This window comes from Gorilla gorilla, chromosome 5 (assembly GCF_029281585.2).
Source record: "Gorilla gorilla gorilla isolate KB3781 chromosome 5, NHGRI_mGorGor1-v2.1_pri, whole genome shotgun sequence".
Classification (NCBI taxonomy): domain Eukaryota; kingdom Metazoa; phylum Chordata; class Mammalia; order Primates; family Hominidae; genus Gorilla; species Gorilla gorilla.
Window position 1 is genome coordinate 53636920 of NC_073229.2, and position 25769 is coordinate 53662688.

Consider the following 25769-nt stretch of genomic DNA (forward strand, 5'->3'; position numbering starts at 1 on the left):
ATATCTTGATGCCAGGTAATAAACTGCCAAAATGTCATACAGATCCTGACTCAAGTAAGAATCATAAACTAGAGAAGAGTCTGAGAAGATGGTGGAGTAAGAAGCCACCAGAAATCTGTTTCCCCACCTAGACAACCAATGCATTGGCAGAATCTGTCTAATGTGATTCTTAAGAAACTCTGGAGTCTACTGAGGGCTCACAACTTCCCGAAGAAGAGGCTTGGATAATAAATTATTGTAAATGTTGGTCAATTTCAGCTCTTAGCACAGTGGCAACCACCTATCCCCTAATCCTATAGCAAGCAGCCCTGCACACAGTTTGTTGGAGCCATGGTGGGCAAAAAGGATCCTGCCCCAAGTATCAGAGAGGCGGGTGGCCATTTTTGTACCCCCCCTCCATTGTTTTAATCCCCTCTTCTGGCTCAAGTGATCTTGCAAGGATTTAAAGGGCCAGTGCCCTATTTCCTCTCCTTCAATTTCTTTCTTTTTCCCCTTTGGGAGCCAGACATTAAGACTAGGACATTTACGGCCAGGCACAGTAGCTCACACCTGTAATCCCAGCACTTTGGGAGGCCAAAGTGGGCAGATCACTTGAGGCCAGGAGTTCGAGACCAGCCTGGCAAACATGGTGAAACGCTGTCTCTATTAAAATTACGAAAATTAGCCAGGTGTGGTGGCATGCACCTGTAATCCCAGCTACACGGGAGGCTGAGGCAGGAGAATCGCTTAAACCCAGGAGGCGGAGGTTGCAGTGAGCTGAGACTGTGCCACTGCACTCTAGCCTGTGTGACAGAGAGAGACTCTTGTCTCTAAACAAATAAATAGACTAGGACACTCAAAAGCAACTGCATATAGAGGGAAAATCAGAAAGTGACTGCGCATGCCCAGGGAAAGATGCAGACTGAGCAAAGACCTTTCGTTTACATCTCAGGCTGATCCTTGGAAGAGAAAGACTACATAAGAAAAACAAATACAAAAACAAAACAGAGCCAGGTACAGCGGCTCATGCACGTAATCCCAGCACTTCGGGAGGCTGAGGCAGGATGACTGCTTGAGCCCAGGGGGTTGAGACCAGCCTGGGCAACATAGCAAGACCCCATCTCCACAAAAAATAAAAAATTAGCTGGGTGTGGTGGCATGCAACTGTAGTCTCAGCTATTTGAAAGGCTGAGGCAGGAGGACTGCTTGATTCCAGGACATCGAGGCTGCAGTTTAAGTCATGACTGTGCCACTGTACTCCAGCCTTGGCAAGAGAGTGAGATCCTGTCTCAAAAAAATAAATAAATAAAAATAACAAACCCCATCAAACCTTAGGGATATGGCCAAATCTAATTTCCAGAGTTACCATATTAGATTTAAATGTCCAGTTTTCAAAAGAAAATCACAAGGCATATGAAGAAATAGTTAAGTACAGCATATTCAAATGACAAAAATAAATCAACAGATACTGTCCCTGAAAAAGACTTGATGCAGACCTACTAGATAAAGACTTTAAAACAAATGTCTTAAAGATGCTCAGGCCAGGTGTGGTGGCTCATTCCTGTAACCCTATCACTTTCAGAAGCCAAGGCAGGAGGACTGCTTGAACCCAGGAGTTCAAGACCAACCTGGGCCACACAGTGAGACTCCATCTCTACAAAATTTTAAAAATTAGCTGGGTGTGGTGGCATGCACCTGTAGTCTGGAGGCTTAGGCAGGAGAAGTACTTGAGTCTGGGTAGTAAAGGCTGATGTGAGCTGTGTTCGCACCACGGCACTCCAGCCTGGGTGGTGTGAAGACCTTGACAGAGCAAGACCTTGTCTCAGAAAAAAAAAAAAAAGCTCAGAGAACAAAAGGAAGATGTGGAGAAAGTCAAGAAAACAATGTATAAACAAAACAGAGATATTAATGATAAAAAAAAAAACTAAAACGAAACCAAAGGAATTCTGGTGCTGAAAAGTACAATAACCAAAATGAAAAAATTAACTAGAGGGATTCAAAGGCAGATTTGGGTAGGCAGAAGAAAGAATCAGCAAACGTGAAGTTAGGGTGATGGAAATTATCAAGTGTGAGGAATAGAAAGAAAAAAGACTGAAGAAAAGTGAAGAGGCTTAAGGGACCTGTGGGACATCATCGAGTAGACCAAATATACACTGTGGCAGTCCCAGAAGAAGAACAGAGGAGGAGGCTGGGCACGGTGGCTCACACCTGTAATCCCAGCACTTTGGGAGGCCAAGGCAAGTGGATCACTTGAGGTCAGGAGTTCAAGACCAGCCTGGCCAACATGGTGAAATCCCATCTCTACTGAAAAACAAAAATTAGCTGCGTGTGGTGGTGTGCACCTGTAATCCCACCTACTTGGGAGGCTGAGGCAAGAGAATGGCTTGAACCCAGGAGGCAGAAATTGCAGTGAGCTGAGATTGCACCACTGCACTCCAGCCTGGGTGACAGAGTGAGACTCCATCTCAAAAAAAAAAAAAAAAAAAAAAGAAAAGAAAAGAAAAGAAGAAGAAATGGCCAGACAGAATATTTGAAAAAAAAAACAATGGTTGAAAACGTCACAAATTAGATGAAAGACATGAATCCAAGAAGCTCAATGAGCATCAAGCAAGATGAACTCAAAGAGATCCACATCAAGACACATTATAATCAAACTTTTGAAAGATTAAGAGGGAATCTTGAAAGCATCAAGAACAGTGACTCTTCACATACAAGGGATCCTCACTAAGATTATCAGCAAGTTTCTCATCAAAAATTTTTGGAGGCCAGAAAGCAGTGGGCCAATATATTTGAAATACTAAAAGAAAAATAATGTCAACCAAGAATCCTATATTAAGAAAAACAGTATTTCAAAAGTGAGAGAAAAATTAAGACATCCCATGTAAACAGAAGCTGAACGAGTTCATTACCAGATGTGCCCTGTAAGAAATGGTCAAAGGAGTCCTATAAGGTGAAATGAAAAGACACTAAACAATAACACAAAGCCAGGCATCCATATGAAGAAATAAAGATTATCAATGAAGGTAAATACTTGAGCAATTATAGAAGCTAATATTCTAATAATGGTTTATAACTCCTCTTTTTGTTTTCTACATGATTTAAAAAACCAATATGTCAAAAAATAATTAGTCTAAAAGCTAGTATGATTATTACTTTGGTCTGGTAGAATACACATATAGATATAGATATAGATATAGATATAGATCCAACTATATGCTGTCTACAAGAGACTCACTTTAGATCCAAAGACACAAACAGATTAAAGTGAAAGGCTGAAGAAAAGATTCCATGCAAATAGTAACCAAACGAAATCAGGGGTGGCTATACTAATATCAGACAAAATAGATTTTCAATCAGAAAAAGTTATAAGGATAAAGAAGGACATTATCTATATTAATAAAAGGTTCAACATACCACCAAGAAGATATAACAATTATAGACATTTACATACTTATTAAAAGACCACCAAACTATATAAAACAAAAACTGACAGAATTAAAGGGAGAAATAGTTCTACAATAATAGTTGGAGATTTTAATGCCACACTCTCAATAATGTATAGAACAAGCAGACAGAAGATAAGCAAGGAAATAGAGGACTTAACACAATAAACCAATGAGATCTAATAGCCATTTAACAGGTATAGAGCTTCAGTTTTACAAGATGAAAAGTTATGAAGATGGATGATGGTAATGACTGCACAATTTTATGTTATGTGTATTTTACCACAATAAAGAAAAAATTAGACCAAAGAGGAAGAAGAACAAGAACAATAAGAACAACCAGTAGTAGCAGTAGTAGTAGTAGCAGTAGTAGCAGCAGCAGCAGCAGAAGACAAAAAGAAAATAAAGCACAAGACATTTGGTGAGATTGAAACACTGACTAGAGAAACTTGTGACTAAGAAACTGGTCCCAATTTTTTTTTTGGTATAATAATTGCATTCAGGTTATCTTTTTATTTAACAAATCTTTTTGTCAGAGAATGCATCTTGTTGTGCCACCCACACTGGAGTACAGTGGCACTATCATAGCTCACTGCAGCCTCAAACTCCCAGGCTCGAGTCACCCTGCTGCTTCAGCCTCCCAAGTAGCTGGGACTACAGGCATGAGCTACCATGCCTGGCTAGTATTTTTTTATTTTTGTAGAGACAGGGTTTTGCTATGTTACCCAGGCTGGTCTTGAACACCTCAGCTTTGCAAGGTGCTGGGATTATAGGCATGAGCCACAGTGCCTGGCTAGGTTATATTTTAAGAGTCCTTGTCATTTAGAAATACATTCTAAAACAATTACAGATAAAATGTTTAAGACTGGCTACAGAATTATCAGGAGGTACAGAAAAAACAAGATTGGCTATAAGTTGATAACTCCTAAAATGGGTAATGGATCTGTGGGGATTCATTAAACTATTTCTACTTCTTTATATTTGAAATTTACCAATGATTCTGCTGAGAAAAAAAATTACCCCCCCCCGAGATGGAATCTTGCTCTGTCACCCAGGCTGGAGTGCAGTGGCATGATCTCAGGTCACTGCAACCTCCACCTCCCAGGTTCAAACCATTCTCCTACCTCAGCCTCCCAAGTAGCTGGGATTACAGGCACGTGCCACCACGCCTCGCTAATTTTTGTATTTTTAGTAGAGATGGGGTTTCGCCATGTTGGCCAGTCTGGTCTTGAACTCCTGACCTCGTGATCCGCCCGCTTTGGCCTCCCAAAGTGCTGGGATTATAGGCGTGAGCCACTGCACCTGGCCAGGAAATTTTTTTAAACGAGCAATTAAATATGCTGGGCATGGTGGCTCATGCCTTCAATCCCAGCACTTTAGGAGGCTGTGGCAGGTGGATCGCCAACATGGCAAAACCCCGTCTCTGCTAAAAATACAAAAACTAGCTGGGCGTGGTGGTGTGCATCTGTAATCTCAGCTACTCGGGAGGGTGAGGCAGGAGAATCGCTTGCACCTGGGAGGCGGAGGTTGCAGTGAGCCGAGATTTCGCCATTGCACTCCAGCCTGGCCAACAAGAACGAAACTCTGTCTCAAAATAAATAAAAATAAAAAAGCAATTAAATAAAAAAAATTATCAAAACAAGATTATTTAAAATGCAGATTACTTAAAAAGACTAAACATAAAATAGGATTGTAAAGCTATTCTCTTAATGTTTCTAGCTTCCATCTGCTTAATTTTTATTTGTTGAGAGAAGTATTACAATTTGAAAATGTTTTAATTTGTAAGCAGTGATATTAAAATGACCAAACATATAGTAGCTTAAAAAAAAACTTGACAGAACATCATAATCAAGTGGCAAAAAGGAAGAGCCAAATAATTTGAGTGAAAGAAAGCTAATGAGTAGCAATCAGAAGCACTAGTAATTGAAATCACAAGGTTACTTTTTTTTTTTTTTTTTGAGGCGGAGTCTCGCTCTGTCGCCCAGGCTGGAGTGCAGTTGGCGCTATCTTGGCTCACTGCAATCTCCTCCTCCCAGATTCACGCCATTCTCCTGCCTCAGCCTCCTGAGTAGCTGGGACTACAGGCGCCCGCCACCACGCCCAGCTTTTTTTTGTATTTTTAGTAGAGATGGGGTTTCACCGTGTTAGCCAAGATGGTCTCGGTCTCCTGACCTCGTGATCCGCCCACCTCGGCCTCCCAAAGTGCTGAGATTACAGGTGTGAGCCACTGCACCCGGCCCACAAGGTTATATCTTTAAAAAAATCTAATGGGGAGACAGAGTAAAGAAAATATCAAAAGGCTGAAAATAAAAGGCTTATGTTATTGAGTAAGCACATTTAGGGCACATTATGAATAAGAGGAGCTAGCAAAACAGACAGTATACAGCATGAAAAAAAAAGTATCCTAAAGACATAGGAGGTCATACAGGTAGACAATAATGACTGGCTAATGTCAACATTATATAGAGAAACCAGCTGTCCTCCTTCTTAATCATTCTTTTCCCCTCACCCTCCAGGCAAGTAGAGTGAGCCAGTTTATATGGAATTCTGTAAGAACTAACTTTCTAGTTTAGGGTCCTTTATATTTTAATATGAGAAACGATAGTGGTCCAGAGAAAAAAACACCTGAACAAACATACACACGAATGTGGATGTACTGCTCTGTGTGGGTATGTTATGCTGGGAAAACGGGTAGAGGCAGGAGAGTGACATGAGCCATTACTAACCCTTAACATAGTGTTTTGAGTTATATCCTTTCAATCTCTAACAGCAGTAAATAATGCAGGAGCAAAGACAGCTGGGAGATAAGGATGAAGAAAGACAGGAAAAAATGGCTAAGAACAAATGGAGAAAAGAATAAAATAGGGAATCAATGGACAGAAGCTACAGAGAAACCACCCAGCAATGTTTGAAAAATATCTTGGGGGCCGGGTGCGGTGGCTCACACCTGTAATCCCAGCACTTTGGGAGGCCGAGGCGGGCAGATCACCTGAGGTCATGGGTTTGAGACCAGCCTGGCCAACATGGTGAAACCCCATCTCTACTAAAAACACAAAATTAGCTGGGTGTGGTGGCGTGCACCTGTAATCCCAGCTACTCGGGAGGCTGAGGCAGGAGAATCACTTGAACCCAGGAGGCAGAGGTTACAGTGAGCCGAGATTATGCCATTGAACTCCAGCCTGGGCAACAAGAGTGAAACTCCATCTCAAAAAAAAAAAAAAAGAAAAAAGAAAAAGAAAAAGAAAAATATCTTGGAACTTGAAATTCAAACCTACTAAGATATTTCAATAGTTAAAAAGCCTTCTTTGCTTAGTTAGGGTCAAATAAAGGTACTCAGCATTACAGGGGAGATTTGAGAGTATTTCTATAGTTTTACTTGGAACTTTTGCAAATTAGTAAAGAAATCTGACACAATGACAAACATTACAAGATTAAATAATAGAAAAAACAGATATGGCCATCACGACACCCTGTGTAGGTTTTTAAAAAATTCCTTGGTTAGAATTCTTAATTCTTTGAAAACACACACACACACACACACACACACACAGAGAGAGAGAGAGAGAGAGAGAGAGTGAGAGAGTGAGAGAGAGAGAGAGAGAGCCATCTACAAAGTGACCACAATAAGCACAAGATACTGTTTTAAGATGGTTGCAGCAGTTTTCCTTAGACATCTGGGTAATCTGTGATTTGTATTTTTCTAAGAAATGACTCAGAATTGACTTTAGAACAATAGTCTTTCCACATTATCAACTGTTCTCTCTCCTTTCCCATCCCTTCCTTCCTGCTTCTCTGTTCAAATCTCTTCCCATAGTCTACATGAAACTACAGTCATATGTAGTCCTGTCTCCTTTAAATACAAAAAGATCAACAGCAATTAGGAATGTGCATTAAAGGAAGCTAAACATGCATGAAAAGTAAAATAATGTATGAAATGTCTTTCTTTATACATTTTAAAAACAGCTTATAAACAGGTGATTTTAGATTTATCCAATCTAAGTAAGATTCGACTTTATCTTTTACTGAAAAATCTGATTGACCTTTATAAGCACAGCTGTTGCAATAACCTTTCCGTTAGCTCACCGCACGTCACTTTGATACCTGTGAAGAAAATCAGCTACGGTTCCTTTCAATTCTACAGTTCTAAAACATCCAGATAAAAACATAAAACAAGTCAGTTTTTCATTATAATAGAACGCGAACAATTACACCCTTTTAGACTCTAAACATAAACTACATTCACAGCCTCTTCAAAGTTGAGGCTTAGTATAACAAATACAATCATACCTTAAATTGTTCATCCAGTTTCTTTCTTCCTTTCTTTTTCTTTCTTTTTCTCTTTCTTTTAGACAGTATCTTTTTTTTTTTTTTAGACAGAGTCTGGCTCTGTCCCCCAGGCTGGAGTGCAGTGGGCTCAATCTCGGCTCACTGCAACCTCTGCCTCCCCAGTTCAAGTGATTCTCCAGCCTCAGCCTCTCCAGTAGCTGGGATTACAGGAGCCTGCCACCACGCCCAGCTAATTTTTGTATTTTGGTAGAAACAGAGTTTCACCATGTTCGCCAGGTGGGTCTCGAACTCCTGACCTCAGGTGATCTACCTGCCTCGGCCTCCCAAAGTGCTGGGATTACAGGCATGAGCCACCGTGCCCAGCCTACTCAGTATTTTTCATAAGAAATTACTTCCCTTAAAGTTTCTGTGCTGACAAACATCATAGACTCTTTACTTAGTGATACAACGCATTTTCTAAAAGTTTCCTTTGATTTCGCTTTAATTTGCCTGAAAAGAGGACAAGAAGCTTAAAGCAATATTCTGAAAAATCACACCACACAAAATTAGACAAAATTCAGATGTGTGTTCAGAAGTGTACAATAAAAGAGGTAATTTTATTATAGTTTGCCTTAGAAAAGACACCAAGGCCATCTACACAACAAATCTAGTTCCTTTCTTTGGGATTGGGATGATTTATTCTCAGATAGGTTTTTAAAAGGATACGTGTTCCATTAACTCCTGATATTTTAAAGTCATCTAGTAGTTGAACAACCATTTCTCTATTTGGATCATTAGGGTCTGAATTGCGAACCTGTAGTGGGGAAGAGACAGTGTTTAGCACAAGGTAAAGCATGGAAATAAACCAGATGGTAGGGGAAGAATACTTACAGCAAATTAACTACAAGAAAGAGCTCACATAAATCTATTTTTAAAATATACTAAAATTTCAATAGCTTTAATGGAGAAAAATCTTAAATAGTCAATTCATAAGAGGAAATACAACCAACAGGAACTATTTTTCTAATTAAACTATTTTGCTCCCTGATATCAATCAAAGTGTGGCCTCCAAATTAACTGATGATTACCAGGCTATGAGGAACTAAGAAGATTTTGCAGGATGCAAATCAACTACAGCACTAACCACACTGTTTTTTTCAGCGGACATTTTTTTTTTCATGGAAAAACTTTCTCAATGAAGAAAACAGTATGTTGATTTACTTTTGGGTAGGTACAAGGCTCCTTATCTTGTCACAAACGGACATTCTGAAAAGTACTGTCTTAAGCCAGGTGCAGTGGCTTGTGCCTGTAACCCCAGCTACTCTGGAGGCTAAGGCAGATCACTTGAGGCCAGGAGTTGAAAATAAAAAAGAAAACTACTGCCATAGAAATCTCCTGGTGCAACATTCTCACTTTATGAATAAAAAATCTGAGACTCAGAAAGAAAAAAATGGTAACATGGAGGACATACCGGGGTAAAGGCGACCTAAACCCAGGTTTTCTAATTCTGAGTTTAAGTTCCCTCTACCACACTGGCATATTCCTAATTTAAAACAGAACTAAAAATACATTTTTGATAGAATTTATCTCAGTTTCCAGGTATAAATGGAATCAGTAAATACAGTATTTTTATTATGTATTCTATAACATATTTGAAAAACAACAAAAAAGATGCTATACATTTATTTACACAACTTTCCTTTTAACCATAGTAGGAAAAAAAAACATTATGACAGTAGCTACCCGGCCTGTAAAACATGCTCAGTGAATATTTTTATTCATTTGAAAGGCTTTTTTTTTGGTTCATGCGTGTAAGAAGAATTCTCATCATAGCATTTGCCACCAGTTCCCTACTACATGCATGGAATGTGTAAATATTGTTGTCTTCCTTTACCTCTTTAAGGTTACTAGAACTTTATAGAGAAAATTATCCATGCTAAAGAGTCTTCACTTGGTGTGTTTTTATTCAATGAAACTTGATTTATTTATAATTCTTCACATTCATACATATAATCTAATACTCACTGACTTCAGCAACCGGATTTCATCTAGTGCTGTTTCAGTGTAATGTTCAGCACTTTTAACTACTTTCATTGCCACAAATTTCTTCCCCCTAAGAAACAAACACAGGCAATTAAGACTACATAGCCTACCCTTACTTTAGGAAGCTAAGATTTAGCTATAAGATGGTTAAAAAGGACAAATATTGATTTCACGTTTCCCTGTAGCCCAAACAAGCTACTTCTATGGGAACATTTATACTTGTTAATGACACTAACTGGCCAGATTTCATTTATAGGAAGAATAAAAAATCTGTTCTCAGATAATCTCAGTTGTTGAACATTTTCTCTGAGTTAAAATCCTTCTTTTGAATATCTCCCTGAGTTACAAGCAAAACTGCAAAATGAGGATAAATAAGGGGAAAGATATTACCAAATTCCAAGTGTTCTGTGTATATATCTGTATATAGGCAAAAACTAAAAGGTTAAAAGCTGTAATATTTTCCCACAGGCAGCCAGAAGAAATACTTCGGTGAAAAGAAAATGATAAAAATCACAAAAAAATCAAACGACAAAAGCTTTACCAGCATTAATTTAATCACTCCTGTCTCTATAGTAGAAAGGGAGATATATAATACTGATTCTTCACGAAAGAAAAGTGGTTTCTCCAAGAATACAGAGACTATTGCCAACAACAAAATTCTGATAAATGAATCAGGCTAGAGATAGATTGAAGCCTGGATCAGCAGTGGAAACTCAGACAAACACATTTAGACATCATCTAACTAATTCTTTTACAGAACCACTAAAACTTACTGAATATCCCATGATAACCATACTGTTGAAAAGTGTCCCCAGCCTAACTTTCGGATCACATGGTATCTCCCATTGAACAGATCTCCAATTTTCACAAGATGATAACCTCCTGGAAGAAACAGGGGAAATATAATCAGAAAAACCAGGATGAGAAACAATGGTAAGAAAAGGCATTTTTACATCACATTTTTCAACATCTATATACCTTTTATCAATAAAAAGTTTCTTTTATACAATCAATTCAACAGAAGAAAATCTTAATAGTCAAATCGGCCACATAGTATTACTGAATTCATGTTATTAAAAAAAGTGAGTAAGATCAATGATTTAGATTGAACCTACAACAGTCTCATCCAAAAACAATAAAAAGGTTGTATATCATGATATTCTTGTCTCTCAATAATTCAATAGGTTTATCTAAACATATATATCTATTTACAATTACAGTCTCAGGTGTTTTTTAGGAGACAGAATAATTCTGTTTATTTAGCAAAAAAAAAAAAAAAAAAAAAAAAAGCAAGTAAGCAAACGGGATTTTCTCTAAATAAAAACAAAACAAAACAGCCCAGGCATGGTGGCTCATGCGTGTAATCCCAGCACTTTGGGAGGCCGAGGTGAGTGGATCACCTGAGGTCAGGAGTTTGAGAACCAGCCTGGCCAACATGGTAAAACCCAGTCTCTACTAAAAATACAAAAATTGGCCAGCATCGTAGTGCATGCCTGTAGTCCCAGCTACTCGGGAGACTGAGGCAGGAGAATCGCTTGAACCCAGGAGGTGGAGGTTGCAGTGAGGAGATTGTGCCACTGCACTCCAGCCTGGATGACAGAGCCAGACTCTGTCTCAAAAAAACAAACAAAAAACAAAAAACAAAAAACGGCAAGGTGCGGTGGCTCACCCCTGTAATCCCAGCACTTTGGGAAGCCGAGGCAGACGGATCACAAGGTCAGGAGATCGAGACCATCCTGGCTAACACGGTGAAACCCCGTGTCTACTAAAAAAAAAAAAAATACAAAAAATTAGCCGGGTATGGTGGCGGGCGCCTGTAGTCCCAGCTACTCGGGAGGCTGAGGCAGGAGAATGGCATGAACCCGGGAGGCAGAGCTTGCAGTGAGCCAAGATCGCGCCAACTGCACTCCAGCCTGGGCGACAGAGCGAGACTCCGCCTCAAAAACAAAAAAAACAAAAAATCCCCAAAATTAGCCAGGCGTGGTGGTGGGTGCCTGAGGCACGAGAATCGCTTGAACCCAGGAGTCAGAGGCTGCAGTGAGCTGAGATCGTGCCACAGCACTCCAGCCTGGGCAGCTCTGTCTCAAAAAAACAAAACAAAAAAACCCCCAAAAAACCAGAAAACAGAAGAAGGCCTGAAAAGGCTGCCAACAGTGGCAAGAATCAAGGTATTTTCATATTTATCTTTGTCAGCTGAGAATAAGAAGGACCACAGTCTTCTAGATGGTATGATACATTCCATTTTGTGTTCCTACCCAAAGACTCTAGAAAGTCTCATCAAGAAACAGAAAAGATTAACAGGCAACCTGATGACACCATTTAAGTGTCTGTCATCCCAGTTTAACTTAACAGCCATCATTATGAGAAAAAAAGTAGTAAGAAGGTATTTTGTAAAAATCTATATGCCAAAATGTTATCATTGGTTATATGTGGCTGATAGCATTGCAGAAGTCTTTTACTTTCTTTTCTGTTTAACACAGCTCTGAAATTTTCTAAGGTAAATATGTATTATAATTTTTAAAAAGGAAAAAGGTAAAAACATTTAATATAAAATTAGGCTTTGATAAATTAAGTCAGACTAAGAACAAATACTATTTCCTATGTTTTAGAGAAAAGGATACAAGTAAACAGCAATACAACTGCGTTTATGCTGACAGATCAAACATCCAAATGAGAAATTGCAAATAGATGGCTCATGTCTCACTTCATACCTCTTTATGAACTTACCTTTACAATAATCATTAGGATCTTCTTGCTCATCATCATCAGATCCCAGAATCTCCTCTTCCTGCTCTGGTAGATCACTCTCAGAGTGGGGAGCAGAGCCTCGGTGCTGAGTTTCAGATCTAAGAAATGATACAAAAATGCCCATTCCATTTGGACAGAAGAAAATAAGACATTATCAAATGCCGCCCTCCCCACAAAAAACTAAACTTTCAGATAATATGAACAGAGTATTACCAAGTGGCAGCCTAGGAAAATATTAGCTGTAGTTTTACCTCATGTTAGAAAAATACTTTTTAAAAACTTCAGTACATAATAAATAAAATCTGAAAAATATTAAAAAGTACAAAGGAGAAAAATTACTTGAATCTCAATATCCAAACATAATCACTGATAAACTACTGACTCTTCTTCCATTATGTTGCTGTATCTTCATAAAAATATTTATCTGTAATCACATACTACATAAACAAATTTGCATCTGGCTTTTTCTATTATAAACTTTTTTCATTTCTATGAAATCTCTTAAATCTTAACATGGAGGCCAGGCATGGATGGTGGCTCACATCTGTAATCCCAGCACTTTGGCAGGCCGAGGTGGGTGGATCACCTGAGGTCAGGAGTTCGAAACCAGTCTGGCCAATACGGTGAAACCCCATCTCTACTAAAGATACAAAAAATTTGCCCAGCGTGGTGGTGGGCACCCCACGCTGTAATCCCAGCTACTTGAGAGGCTGAGGCAGGAGAATTGCTTGAACCCGGGAGGTGGAGGCTACGGTGAGACAAGATTGTGCCATTACACTCCAGCCTGGGCAACAAGAGCGAAACTCTGTCTCAAAAAAAAAAAAAATCTTAACATGCTTCCCTTAGAAGTATCACTGCTTACTTTGGCACATTCTGCTCAGCTGGACATTTATTTCCAATTTTTCACTACTAAAAATATAGTTGTTGAATACTTTTGGATAATCTTTATTCTGTAATTAGAATTATTTCCCTAAAATTAAACTACTAAGTAGGGGTTAAAACATTCCTATTTACAAAAATAACATGTTAAATGTGGAAAATTTGGAAAACACTTGTTTCAAGGCATACCTAATCAGAACAACTATTAAAATTTTGGAATATTTCCTTCTAGTCAGTGGCCATGAATGCTTAGCTTCTAATGATTTTTATGTAGTATGACTGCTTCCCAAAAACGTTGTACTAAGTTACATCCCCACCAGCCACACATGGGCTTTTGGTATTTAAGTACTACCTCGTTCTGAAAACTTAGCTTATTTGATAGTTAAAAATCATATTTCATTTTATAATGCATTAAAAATATTTACTGATTTCCTTCTCTATATGTCTTCAATTAGTTATATCACAACGTTTGTGCACTGAGAAGTCAAGCAGCATAAAAACCTGAATTTACATTCAGGCTCTGACACTTATTAGTTGCCTGTCTTCTAGGACCTTTAAGCAAAAAAAAGCAGGGTACCTCTGGGCCTCATGCCTGTAATCCCAGCACTTTGGGAAGCTAAGGCAGGTAGATCATTTGAGGCCAGGGGTTTGAGACCAGCCTGGCCAACATAAAGAAACCCCATCTCTATTAAAAATACAAAAATTAGCTGGGTGTGGTGGCAGGCACCTGTAATCCCAGCTACTTGGGAGGCTGAGGCACAATAATCACTTGAACTCAGGAGGCAAAGGTTACAGTGAGCCGAAATCGCGTCACTGCACTCCACCCTGGGCAACAGGGCAAGATTCTGTCTAAAAACAACAACAACAACAACGACAACAACACAAAACAAAAAGGCAGGGTACACAGCATTCCTTTCAATAGCTAAAGGAAAATACATCTTAATTTTAATTTTTCAGTATTTATTTACCTTTTCATCAACCTGTTTCATCAGATTATTTTTTCAAAAGATTCAATTAACAGAAAAACATTTTAATAGCAAAACCAGTTACATGCTATGACTGAGCTATTTAAGACATAAGAAATACCTTGATGCAACTAATGATTTAGATTTTTGGTGGCCATTCCAACCTCCCTCAATTCTTGATTTTCTTTTTAATCCCCCAGGGTACACAAAATTAGCTATAAAACTGCATGATTCAATGTTCATTGTAACTGAAAACATGTCTTTGGGAAATTTATTTAGTAATACACTGGCCCACTTTCCTAAGTGGAAATAAGGAGTCTGAATGAACAACAACATTCTCCAATTTGAGATTAAGATGGAATTCTGAAACAGATTCTCTGATTCAAACTTAATGAAAGTAAATGAAATGGGGCCGGTTGCGGTGGCTCACACCTGTAATTCCAGCATTTTGTGAGGCCAAGGCGGGCAGATCCCTTGAGCCTAAAAGTTCAAGACCAGCCTGGGAAACATGGTGAAACCTCATCATTAAGAAAAACACAAAAATTAACTGGGCTCGGTGGTACGTGCCTGTAGTCCCAGCTACTAGGGGAACTGAGGTGGGAGGAATGCGTGAAGCTGCGAGGTTGAGGCTGCAGTGAGTCATGACTGTGCCACTGCACTCCAGCATGGGCGACAGAGCAAGACCTTGTCTCAAAAAAAAAGGGGTGAGGGATGATTAACTGAAGGCTTGTATAATGGAGTTGACACCGTACACTGCACAGCAGACAGACTGGTATTTATCTTGCAGGCGGAAAAAAAGGAGGTCTATTCTCTAAAGAAAATAAAATAAACTGGAAAGAACAAATGCTGTTAGTGTGGATGATGCTACCCCAGAGTAAACTTTTCCAGATTCTGGCATTCAGTGGGACCAAACATCACACAGGTAGCCTCCTAACTATTTACTCTAAAGAAAAAGCTGGCCAGCCACGGTGGCTAATGCCTATAGTCCCAGGACTTTGGGAGGCCGAGGCCAGGAGTTCAAGACGAGCCTGGCCAACATGGTGAAACCCCGTCTCTACTAAAAATACAAAAATTAGCCAGGCGCAGTGGCATGCGCCTGTAATTGCAGCTACTCGGGAGGCTGAGGTGTGAGAATTGCTTGAATCTGGGAGACAGAGGTTGCAATGAGCCGAGATCATGCCACTGTGCTCCAGCCTGGGCGACAGAGCGAGACTCTGTCTCAAATAAAAGAAAAAAAAAAGAAAGAAAGAAAAAGCCTTGCTAGGGACGTAGGGCTATCAATCAGGTCTCTAATGCCTCATCCATAAAAATAAAAGGTGACTAAGGATCATCGAACATTTGAGGAAAGCCCACGGCCCCAAAGACAGAGACCAAGATAAGCAATTGGAAAACTGACCCTAGAAGAGAGATATGCATTCAGGAGAAAGACAAAACTTAAAAACTAGTTAATATGAATAGAGAAATGTTAAATGATGCTGATTTCCATACAGACTATGATGCTCTAGTCTAAAAGATGAGTAAAGTCAGAAAGAAGTTCTAGAAAATAAACTTGACCATTCCCTAAATGTAGGGGGAAAAATGCCCACTTATCTCATAATCACCCATTATCCCGTAATATCTCTACTCAAGATAATAATGCTCAAAGAGATGAGACAAACACAATCAAACCAGAAGTTCCCACATCTGAATAATAGAGCTGCAGAAAGAGAAACTTATGAAAATAGAAGAGATAAAATTATTAAAGAAATTCAAGACATTTCTGGAGATTGAACGGAAGCTCCACTTAATTTTTTATGAGGGAAATTTTTAAATCCCAGTGTTAAGAGGACTCTAAAGGCTTCTAGGTAAAAAAAGCTAGAAGGGCAGTAATTAGACTGTCATCATCTATCTCATCAGAAAGCCAATACACTAAAAGACAATGAGGCAATGACTTCTAAATTCTGAGGATTTTTTTTTTAACCTAGTCTAAGTATCAACAACATTTGAGGGCAGAATAAAGTTTTTCAAATATGGACCAACATTGAAACTTATCTCCCATTCATCTTGTCTGAAGAAGTTACTTGAGGTCAAGAAAACAAAGCAGTAAAACTGAGAAAGAAGACATAGGATCCACAGGATTCTGTTTTACAGATCAAAAACAGAAGAGCCAAAAAGGAAGTTCCAAGAGCACAACTATAGAGAAGGCCTGAAATGCATTTAATCTGACCTAGAGCCAGAGACCAGAGAGCTCTGAGAGATTCCGGGGAAAAAAACAAAGACAAGAAAGTATGCTTGAGACATACTTTCTGGAGGAATCTAACAATATGATAAAAAAGAGGTAACACAAGGGAGAAAAACATAATTACGAATTCCAAAAAACAAACAAAATCTAAACAAAAAAAGTTATGTAATTATAGCACAAGACACAGTCAAAATAACGTAAATGCAGATTATTGATTTTCTACTTCAAAATCAACCTAATGATAAAGCACAAAATACTTAATTATGGCTACAAAGTAGAACGTAAGGATTCTTTGTAAACACTGTAAAGACAGAATTTAGGGGGCAGTTGGGAGAGAAAGAAAAGTCCACCAATATTCTCATGTTACGAAGCTAAAGTGCCTACAGTTAATGAAACCAAAAACAAAGGTTGAGGCGTGTGTGTGTGTGTGTGTGTGTGTGTGTGTTTTCATCCACAGTTCCTGGCTCGTAACTCCCACAGCCCTTGTTAGTCTTTTGTTATAATGTTGGGGCTCTTTAGGCCTCAAAAGCAGGCCTCAGAAAACAGACCTCCTGCCCTCTTTCACCTGCTCCTTTTTCTTCCCAATGCAGTAACGTAAACCTCCCGTGCCTTTCCATAAAGAAATTATCTGACCTACCTTATCTGATCCTGATTCATAAGATCCCCATTTCAGAGCCCCATACCTTGGGGGAAGGAATGATGCACAGAGAGGCCAAGAATCTGAACAGACAGGCCCTGCTGGGTTTCCATACTCAGTCTATTAGGTCGTACTCTTTTTGTCCAATCACATTTCTACACAGTTGACCATGCTTTGTTCATGCCTATCCAATGAAGTCTTCATGAAAGGCCCAAGAGGATGAAGTATGGAGAGCTTCCAGACAGCTGAATAAGTAGAGATTCCTGGAGGGTGGTGCACCCAGAGACGGCATGGAAGCTCTGCATTCCTTCCCATACCTTAGGCCCTATGCATCTATTCATCTCTATCCTTTGTAATATCCTTTATTTAGAAAAACCAGTAAACATGTTGCCCTGAGTTCTGTGAGCTCCTCTAGCAAATTAATTCAACCCAAGGAGGTGTCATGGGAAACGCAATTTATAGCCAGTTGATCAGAAGCACAGGTAAAACAACCTGGGCTTGCAACTGGCACTGGAAACGGGGGAGAGGCAGTCTTGAGGAGTGAGCCCTCAATCCGTGGGGTCTCCAAGAAGACATTGTCAGAACTGAATTGAATCAGAGGACATCTAGCTGGTATCTGCTGCAGAACTGATTGGGTGGTGTATGGCGGGGGAAAAAGTCTCATACATTTGGTCACAGGAGTCTGTGTTCATTGTTGTGGTGTGAGAGCAGACAACAAAACAGTTTGAAGTTTTCCTACTCAAGGTATATTAAAGTTATAAAGTAATCAAAATAGATAATAACAAGTGTTGGTGAAGAAGTGAAAAAAACTGGAACCCTTACACATCGCTGGTGGGAATGTAAAATGGCACAACCACTTTGGAAAGTTTGTTAATTCCTCAAAATGCTAAACATTAGAATTACCATATGACCCAGCAATTCCACTTCTAGGTATATACCAAGAGATGAAAACATGTATCCACACAAAAAGTTGTACATGGATGTTCACAATGCATAGTTGTATGATTTTGTTACCAGTAGTGTTAACCTGAATGGGATCTGGTTACCTTGGAAATGCAGAAACTTATTATAAATGTACTATAAAGTAAAATGCTGACTGATTCCTGGGGACAGGGTGGAATATACAAATACAACATTATTCATAATAACCAAATAGTGGAAATAATCCAAATGTCCACCAACTGCTGAGCAGATAAACAAAATTCATATATCTATACATAAAAAGGAATGATGTACTGATACCTGCTTTAACAAGATGAATGAAGCTTGAAAACATTATACTAAGAGAAGCCAGTTACAAAAGACCACATAATCATAAGATTTTATTTACATGAAATGTCCAGAAAAGGCAAATCCATTGAGACAGAAAGTAGATTAGCGGTTGCCAGGGTCTGAGTAAAGCGAGTAATGGTGAGTGACTACTAATGGGTTTGGAGTTTTCTTACAGGAGGATAAAAATGCTCTAAACTTAGATCATGGTGAGATATAACAATTCTGAATATATTAAAACAATGGAAATGTACACTAGATGGGTGAATTTATGGCATGCAAATTATGTCTCAATAAAGCTTTAGAAAACCAGGTCCAAATATAGTGCTTTATTTAGAGGAAGAGAGAGATAAAGTGGTGATAGTACAAGTGAACTATATCTTCCTCAATCATAGCAAGAATTTACGGTAATAGCTAAAGCTGATCAATCAAAGAATAGCAGTAAGTATGCTGGAGATGTGCACATCTATCCAATTATTAATAAAATAAACAAAAAGCAATGGGTAAAAGTAGTTGCTTTAGGAAGTAGACCTATGTCTAGGGAAAAGGTGAGACAGAGGACTGTGTAGCAGTTATTTAATTAATTCATTAATTCATTCATTTATTTTTGAGACAGGGTCTCACTCTACCGCCCAGGCTGCAGCGCAGTGGTGCTATCACGGCTCGCTCCAGCCTTGTCCTCCTCAGTTCAAGTGATCCTCCCACCTCAGTCCCAAGTAGCTGGGACTACAGACGTGCACCACCATGCCTGGCTAATTTTTAAAATTTTTTAGAGATGTGATCTCACTATGTTACCCAGACAAGTCTCAAACTCCTGGGCCCAAGTGATTCTCCAGTCTCAGCCTACCAAATTGCTGAGATTACAGGCATGAGCTACCGCACCCAGGCTGTAGCTTTTATTTAAAAAGGCTTCCACTGCGTATTCTATTGGAACAAATTAGACACCTAAATGTCCAACAAGAGGTGGGTTGAATATATTTATTAGCTGCATAGATCACCCGTATGTTTATTTAAATTTGATTACCAATTTGTTCATGTAAGGTAAAACCTGTAATTGCTAAAAGGATCATCTACGCAGGCCAGCTGATCAATACATTGCATTATGAATGTTTACTATATTTGAAAATGTATCCATGCAATGAACTTTTAAAGTATTTATAACAGCACGATTCTCAATTCCAAAGATACGGAACCAACCTAAGTACCCACTGATCAACGAACAGATAAAGAAAATGTCGCATCTATACACCATGGAATACCACTCTGCCATGAAAAGGAATGAAATGTCTTTTGCAGCAACTTGGATGGAGCTGGAGGCCATTATTCTAAGCGAAGTAAATCAGGAATGGAGAAAAGCAAATACTGTATGTTCTCACTTATAAGTGGGAGCTAAGCTATCAGGACTTATAGATATACAGAGTGATATAATGGACTCTGGTGACTTAAGTTGGGGAGAAGATGAGGGGGTTAGGGATAAAAGACTAGATATTGCGTAAAGTGTACACTGCTCAGGTGACAGGTGCACTAAAATCTCAGAATTCACCACTAAAGAACTCATTCATGTAATAAAAACCACCTGTACCCCAAAACTACTGAAATAAAGAAATTTTTTTTAAGTTATGTATTACTATATTTTTTACAAGTTAATTTATCACAAAATTTAGCCATGCATGGTGGCAGGCATCTGTAATCTCAGCTACTTGGGAGGCTGAGGCAAAAGAATCACTTGAACTTGGGAGGCGGAGGTGGCAGTGAGCCGAGATCATGACATTGCACTTCAGCCTGGGCAACAGAACGAGACTCCATCTCAAAAAAGTTAATTTATCATATTGTCAGGTTCTTCCAGTGTCAAGCAGGCCTTCTTATCTGTTTTCCCTAAAACCTCCCTCTTAAAGCCCTCTGAACTCCAGTTCACATTTTCCAAAACAAAACAAAAATGTCAACAAATCCTACACAGACACCGGGCGCGGTGGCTCACACCTGTAATCCCAGCACTTTGGGTGGCCAAGGCAAGCGGATCACCTGAGGTCACAAGTTCAAGACCAGCCTGGCCAACATGGTGAAACCCTGCCTCTACTAAAAATACAAAAATTAGCTGGGCATGGTGGCGCGTGTCTGTAGTCCCAGCTACTCAGGAGGCTGAGGCAGGAGAATCGCTTGAACCTGGGACGTGGAAGTTGTAGTGAGCCGGGATCGCACCACTGCACTCCAGCCTGACGACAGAGCGAGACTCCATCTCACAAACAAAACAAAACACTGGTGATCTTTAATGAAGCACAATTAGGCAACCACTACACTCCAAACAGATTTTTTTCCAATGGCCTACAAGACCTTACGTGATCTGTCTCTTCATTGCCCCCTCTCCAACCCATCTCTCTATACATATCTTCTTAGGCCTGTGCTAAAGTGGCACCCTTTCAGAGAACTTCCTTGGCTTTCCTATATGAAACAGCAGTGTTTGCCACATGCCCTCTGCCACTCCCCTTAACCCGCTACTTTTCTTCAGCACTTGGCATTTTATTGTCTTCCTCCAGACACTCCCAGAATGTAAGCTTCATGAGGGCACCCTTTTTTTGTTCAATGGCATATCCTAAATGCCTAGAACCGGGATGTGTACAAGGTATTTCTCTTTCGTATTTAGTTATTATTCATTCTTCAGTTAAAGTCCATTACACCTCTGCCCCCAACAGAACTAGACTGTGAAGAGTCTTAAATGTCAAGCATTGAAGCACTTTACAAAGAAGGAAGTGGAGCCATTAGAGTGGCCCTACAGAAGAAATGCTTTAGAAAGATTCCTTTGGGGCCGGGCACGGTGGCTCATGCCTGTAATCCCAGAGCTTTGGGAAGCCGAGGCGGGTGTATCACTTGAGGTCAGGAGTTCAAGACCAGCCTGGCCAACTTGGCAAAACCCCATCTCTACTAAAATACAAAAATTAGCTGGGCATGGTAGCGGGCACCTGTAACCCCAGCAACTCGGGAGGCTGAGGTAGGAGAATCGCTTGAACCTGGGAGGCAGAGGTTGCAGTGAGCTGGGATCGCACCACTACATTCCAGTCTGGGCGACAGAGCAAGACTCCATCTCAAAAAAAAAAAAAAAAAAAAAGATTCCTTTGGTAAGGTTTGTAAAATGTAGGGGAACCAGAAAGCAGACATGTTGGGGACCACTGCAGAGATAATCGTTACAGCAAAGGTCTCTGGAGTCAGGAGACTTGAGTTTGATCCTGGCTCCACAGTTTACCAGAGCTCCAAAACTCTGAACAAACTGTTAGTGTAAGAAGCTCTCTGCGCCTCTCGCCTTACGTGTAAAATGAAGGCAGAAATGATGCCTACCTCATAGGGCATTTGCGAGGATATGTTATTCCTGTGGTTAATACAGTGCCTGAACATAAATTTTAGCATTGTAGGTAGAAAATAAAAGAAAAGGCTCTCGCTCTCCCTCTCCCTCTCCCTCTCTCTCCCTCTCCCCACGGTCTCCCTCTCCCTCTCTTTCCACGGTCTCCCTCTGATGCCGAGCCGAAGCTGGACGGTACTGCTGCCATCTTGGCTCACTGCAACCTCCCTGCCTGATTCTCCTGCCTCAGCCTGCCGAGTGCCTGCGATCGCAGGCGCGCACCGCCATGCCTGACTGGTTTTCGTATTTTTTTTGGTGGAGACGGGGTTTCGCTGTGTTGGCCGGGCTGGTCTCCAGCTCCTAACCGCGAGTGATCTGCCAGCCTCGGCCTCCCGAGGTGCCGGGTTTGCAGACGGAGTCTCGTTCACTCAGTGCTCAATGGTGCCCAGGCTGGAGTGCAGTGGCGTGATCTCGGCTTGCTACAACCTCCACCTCCCAGCCGCCTGCCTTGGCCTCCCAAAGTGCCGAGATTGCAGCCTCTGCCCGGCCGCCACCCCGTCTGGGAAGTGAGGAGCGTCTGCCTGGCCGCCCATCGTCTGGGATGTGAGGAGCCCCTCTGCCTGGCTGCCCAGTCTGGAAAGTGAGGAGCGTCTCTGCCCGGCCGCCATCCCATCTGGGAAGTGAGGAGCGTCTCTGCCCGGCCGCCCATCCTCTGAGATGTGGGGAGCACCTCTGCCCTGCCGCCCCGTCCGGGATGTGAGGAGCGCCTCTGCCCGGCCGCCCCGTCTGAGAAGTGAGGAGACCCTCTGCCTGGCAACCGCCCCGTCTGAGAAGTGAGGAGCCCCTCCGCCTGGCAGCCGCCCCGTCTGAGAAGTGAGGAGCCCCTCCGCCCGGCAGCCACCCCGTCTGAGAAGTGAGGAGCGTCTCCACCCGGCAGCCACCCCGTCCAGGAGGGAGGCGGGGGGGTCAGCCCCCCGCCCGGCCAGCCGCCCCGTCCGGAAGGGAGGTGGGGGGTCAGCCCCCCGCCCGGCCAGCCGCCCCGTCCGGGAGGGAGGTGGGGGGGGTCAGACCCCGCCCGGCCAGCCGCCCCGTCCGGGAGGGAGGTGGGGGGTCAGCCCCCCCGCCCGGCCAGCCGCCCCGTCCGGGAGGGAGGTGGGGGGTCAGCCCCCCGCCCGGCCAGCCGCCCCGTCGGGGAGGGAGGTGGGGGCGTTAGCCCCCCGCCTGGCCAGCCGCCCCGTCCGGGAGGTGAGGGGCGCCTCTGCCCGGCCGCCCCTACTGGGAAGTGAGGAGCCCCTCTGCCCAGCCAGCCGCCCTGTCCGGGAGGGAGGTGGGGGGGTCAGCCCCCCGCCCGGCCAGCCGCCCCGTCCGGGAGGGAGGTGGGGGGTCAGCCCCCCGCCCGGCCAGCCACCCCGTCGGGGAGGGAGGTGGGGGCGTTAGCCCCCCGCCTGGCCAGCCGCCCCGTCCGGGAGGTGAGGGGCGCCTCTGCCCGGCCGCCCCTACTGGGAAGTGAGGAGCCCCTCTGCCCAGCCAGCCGCCCCGTCCGGGAGGGAGGTGGGGGGGTTAGCCCCCCGCCTGGCCAGCCGCCCTGTCCGGGAGGTGAGGGGCGCCTCTGCCCGGCCGCCCCTACTGGGAAGTGAGGAGCCCCTCTGCCTGGCCAGCCGCCCCGTCCGGGAGGGAGGTGGGGGGGGTCAGCCCCCCGCCCGGCCAGCCGCCCGGTCCGGGAGGGAGGTGGGGGGATCAGCCCCCCGCCCGGCCAGCCGCCCTTTGCGGGAGGGGAGGGGCGCCTCTGCCCGGCCCCCCCTACTGGGAAGTGAGGAGCCCCCCCGCCCGGCTAGCCGCCCCGTCTGGGAGGGAGGTGGGGGGGTCAGCCCCCCGCCCGGCCAGCCGCCCCGTCCGGGAGGTGAGGGGCGCCTCTGCCCGGCCGCCCCTACTGGGAAGTGAGGAGCCCCTCTGCCCGGCCAGCCGCCCCGTCCGGGAGGGAGGTGGGGGGGTCAGCCCACCGCCCAGCCAGCCGCCCCGTCCGGGAGGGAGGTGGGGGGGTCAGCCCCCCGCCCGGCCAGCCGCCCCGTCCGGGAGGTGAGGGGCGCCTCTGCCCGGCCGCCCCTACTGGGAAGTGAGGAGCCCCTCTGCCCGGCCACCACCCCGTCTGGGAGGTGTACCCAACAGCTCATTGAGAACGGGCCATGATGACAATGGCGGTTTTGTGGAATAGAAAGGGGGGAAAGGTGGGGAAAAGATTGAGAAATCGGATGGTTGCCGTGTCTGTGTAGAAAGAGGTAGACATGGGAGACTTTTCATTTTGTTCTGTACTAAGAAAAAATTCTTCTGCCTTGGGATCCTGTTGATCTGTGACCTTACCCCCAACCCTGTGCTCTCTGAAACATGTGCTGTATCCACTCAGGGTTGAATGGATTAAGGGCGGTGCAAGATGTGCTTTGTTAAACAGATGCTTGAAGGCAGCATGCTCGTTAAGAGCCATCACCACTCCCTAATCTCAAGTACCCAGGGACACAAACACTGCGGAAGGCCGCAGGGTCCTCTGCCTAGGAAAACCAGAGAACTTTGTTCACTTGTTTATCTGCTGACCTTCCCTCCACTATTGTCGTGTAACCCTGCCAAATCCCCCTCTGCGAGAAACACCCAAGAATGATCAATAAAAAATAAAAAAAACAAAAAAAACAAACAAAAAAAAAAAAAGAAAAGAAACAAGCAAGTATGTGTTCATTTATTCAACTTAGTTTTACTGAGTGTCTGTAGATATCCCAGGTACTTTTTTCTAGGCACTGGGAATGCAGCTGTGAGCAAGTATAGGGTCCCTGCCTTCACTGTGTTTACATTCTAGCATGAAGTGACAAAAAATAGCCCTAATTTATCTGAACCTATCCGGTTCTTGAGTTTTAGCTGGTGAACAGCAAAAGTTGGGACAGCAAAGTCCTATCTCAGTCTCTCCAGGAGATACATGCTCCACAATGTTAGGCTATGAAGAGAGCTATAGAGAAAAATTAAGTAGGGCAAGGGGACACAGTGTGCTCATGCTATTTTAAATAGTGTTGTGACATTTGAGTAAGGAGGTGAGCGATGCTGGGAGTTATCTGGAATGATTCAAAACGGTGGTTTCAGAAAATGGAAATTCAGGGAGAGGAACGGATTTAAAGATGGTATGTTTGGGGTCTTAGAAATGATTTAGTTATGGCTCTAAAGGATGGATTAAAGCTGGGCATGGTGGCACACACCTGTAGTCCCAGCTACTCAGGAAGCTGAGGTGGAAGATCACTTAAGCCCAGGAGTTCAAGGCCCACCTGAGCAACACAGTGAGATTTCCATCTCTTAAATAACAAAAAACTAAAAATTAAAGAGAGAAAGAAAGACTAAACGCTGACTGGAAAAAGCACCTTTGAAACTTTAGTTTACTTACATATAAACTTTAGTCTTTTCTGTCTTGGGAGTGGAGAATGGTTAAGATCTCCTAATGCAGGGAACTGCCTTCTGAGGCCTGTGTTAGAGGCTGAATTGTGCCCCTCCTAGAAAGATACGTTGGAGTGCTATCCTCCAATAACTGGGATTGTGACATTATTTAGATACAGGGTGAGTCTTCACAGAGGTGATCAAGTTAAGATGAGGTTATCAGGATAAGCCCGAATCCAACATGACTACTGTCCTTTTAAAAAGAGAAAATCTGGATGTAGAGACACACACACATATAGAGGGAAGACGATGTGAAGAGACACAGGGAAAAGATGGCCATCTACAAGGCAAGAAAAAGGCCTGAAACAGATTCTCCCTCACAGCCCTCAAAAGGAATCAACCCTCTGACACCTTTTAGACTTCTAGCCTGTGAGATAATAAATTTCTGTTGTTTAGCCACCCAGTTTTTGGTACTTTGTTACAGAAGACTGAAGAAAATCATGTTTGTATACTTATTTCCCTTAAGAAATCCTAAGTCTCTTGAAGGAAAGGACTGTGTCCCAGTCATCGCTGTATCCCTTCT

General features: G+C 42.6%; 1 protein-coding gene across 4 annotated transcripts in view; it reads right to left on the bottom strand.

The window, feature by feature from the left end:
• The window catches only part of SRPK1 (SRSF protein kinase 1), a 90586-nt gene that overhangs the window by 45251 nt on the left and 19566 nt on the right, over positions 1 to 25769 (bottom strand). For all 4 annotated transcript variants that reach the window (XM_019029652.4, XM_019029651.4, XM_019029650.4 and 1 more), the window contains 4 exons: positions 12459 to 12577; positions 10505 to 10613; positions 9714 to 9801; positions 8415 to 8502 (listed from right to left, as the gene is read on the bottom strand). In XM_019029652.4, coding sequence (XP_018885197.2) covers positions 8415 to 8502; positions 9714 to 9801; positions 10505 to 10613; positions 12459 to 12577 — 404 coding nt within the window. The remainder of the gene's footprint in view (positions 1 to 8414; positions 8503 to 9713; positions 9802 to 10504; positions 10614 to 12458; positions 12578 to 25769) is intronic.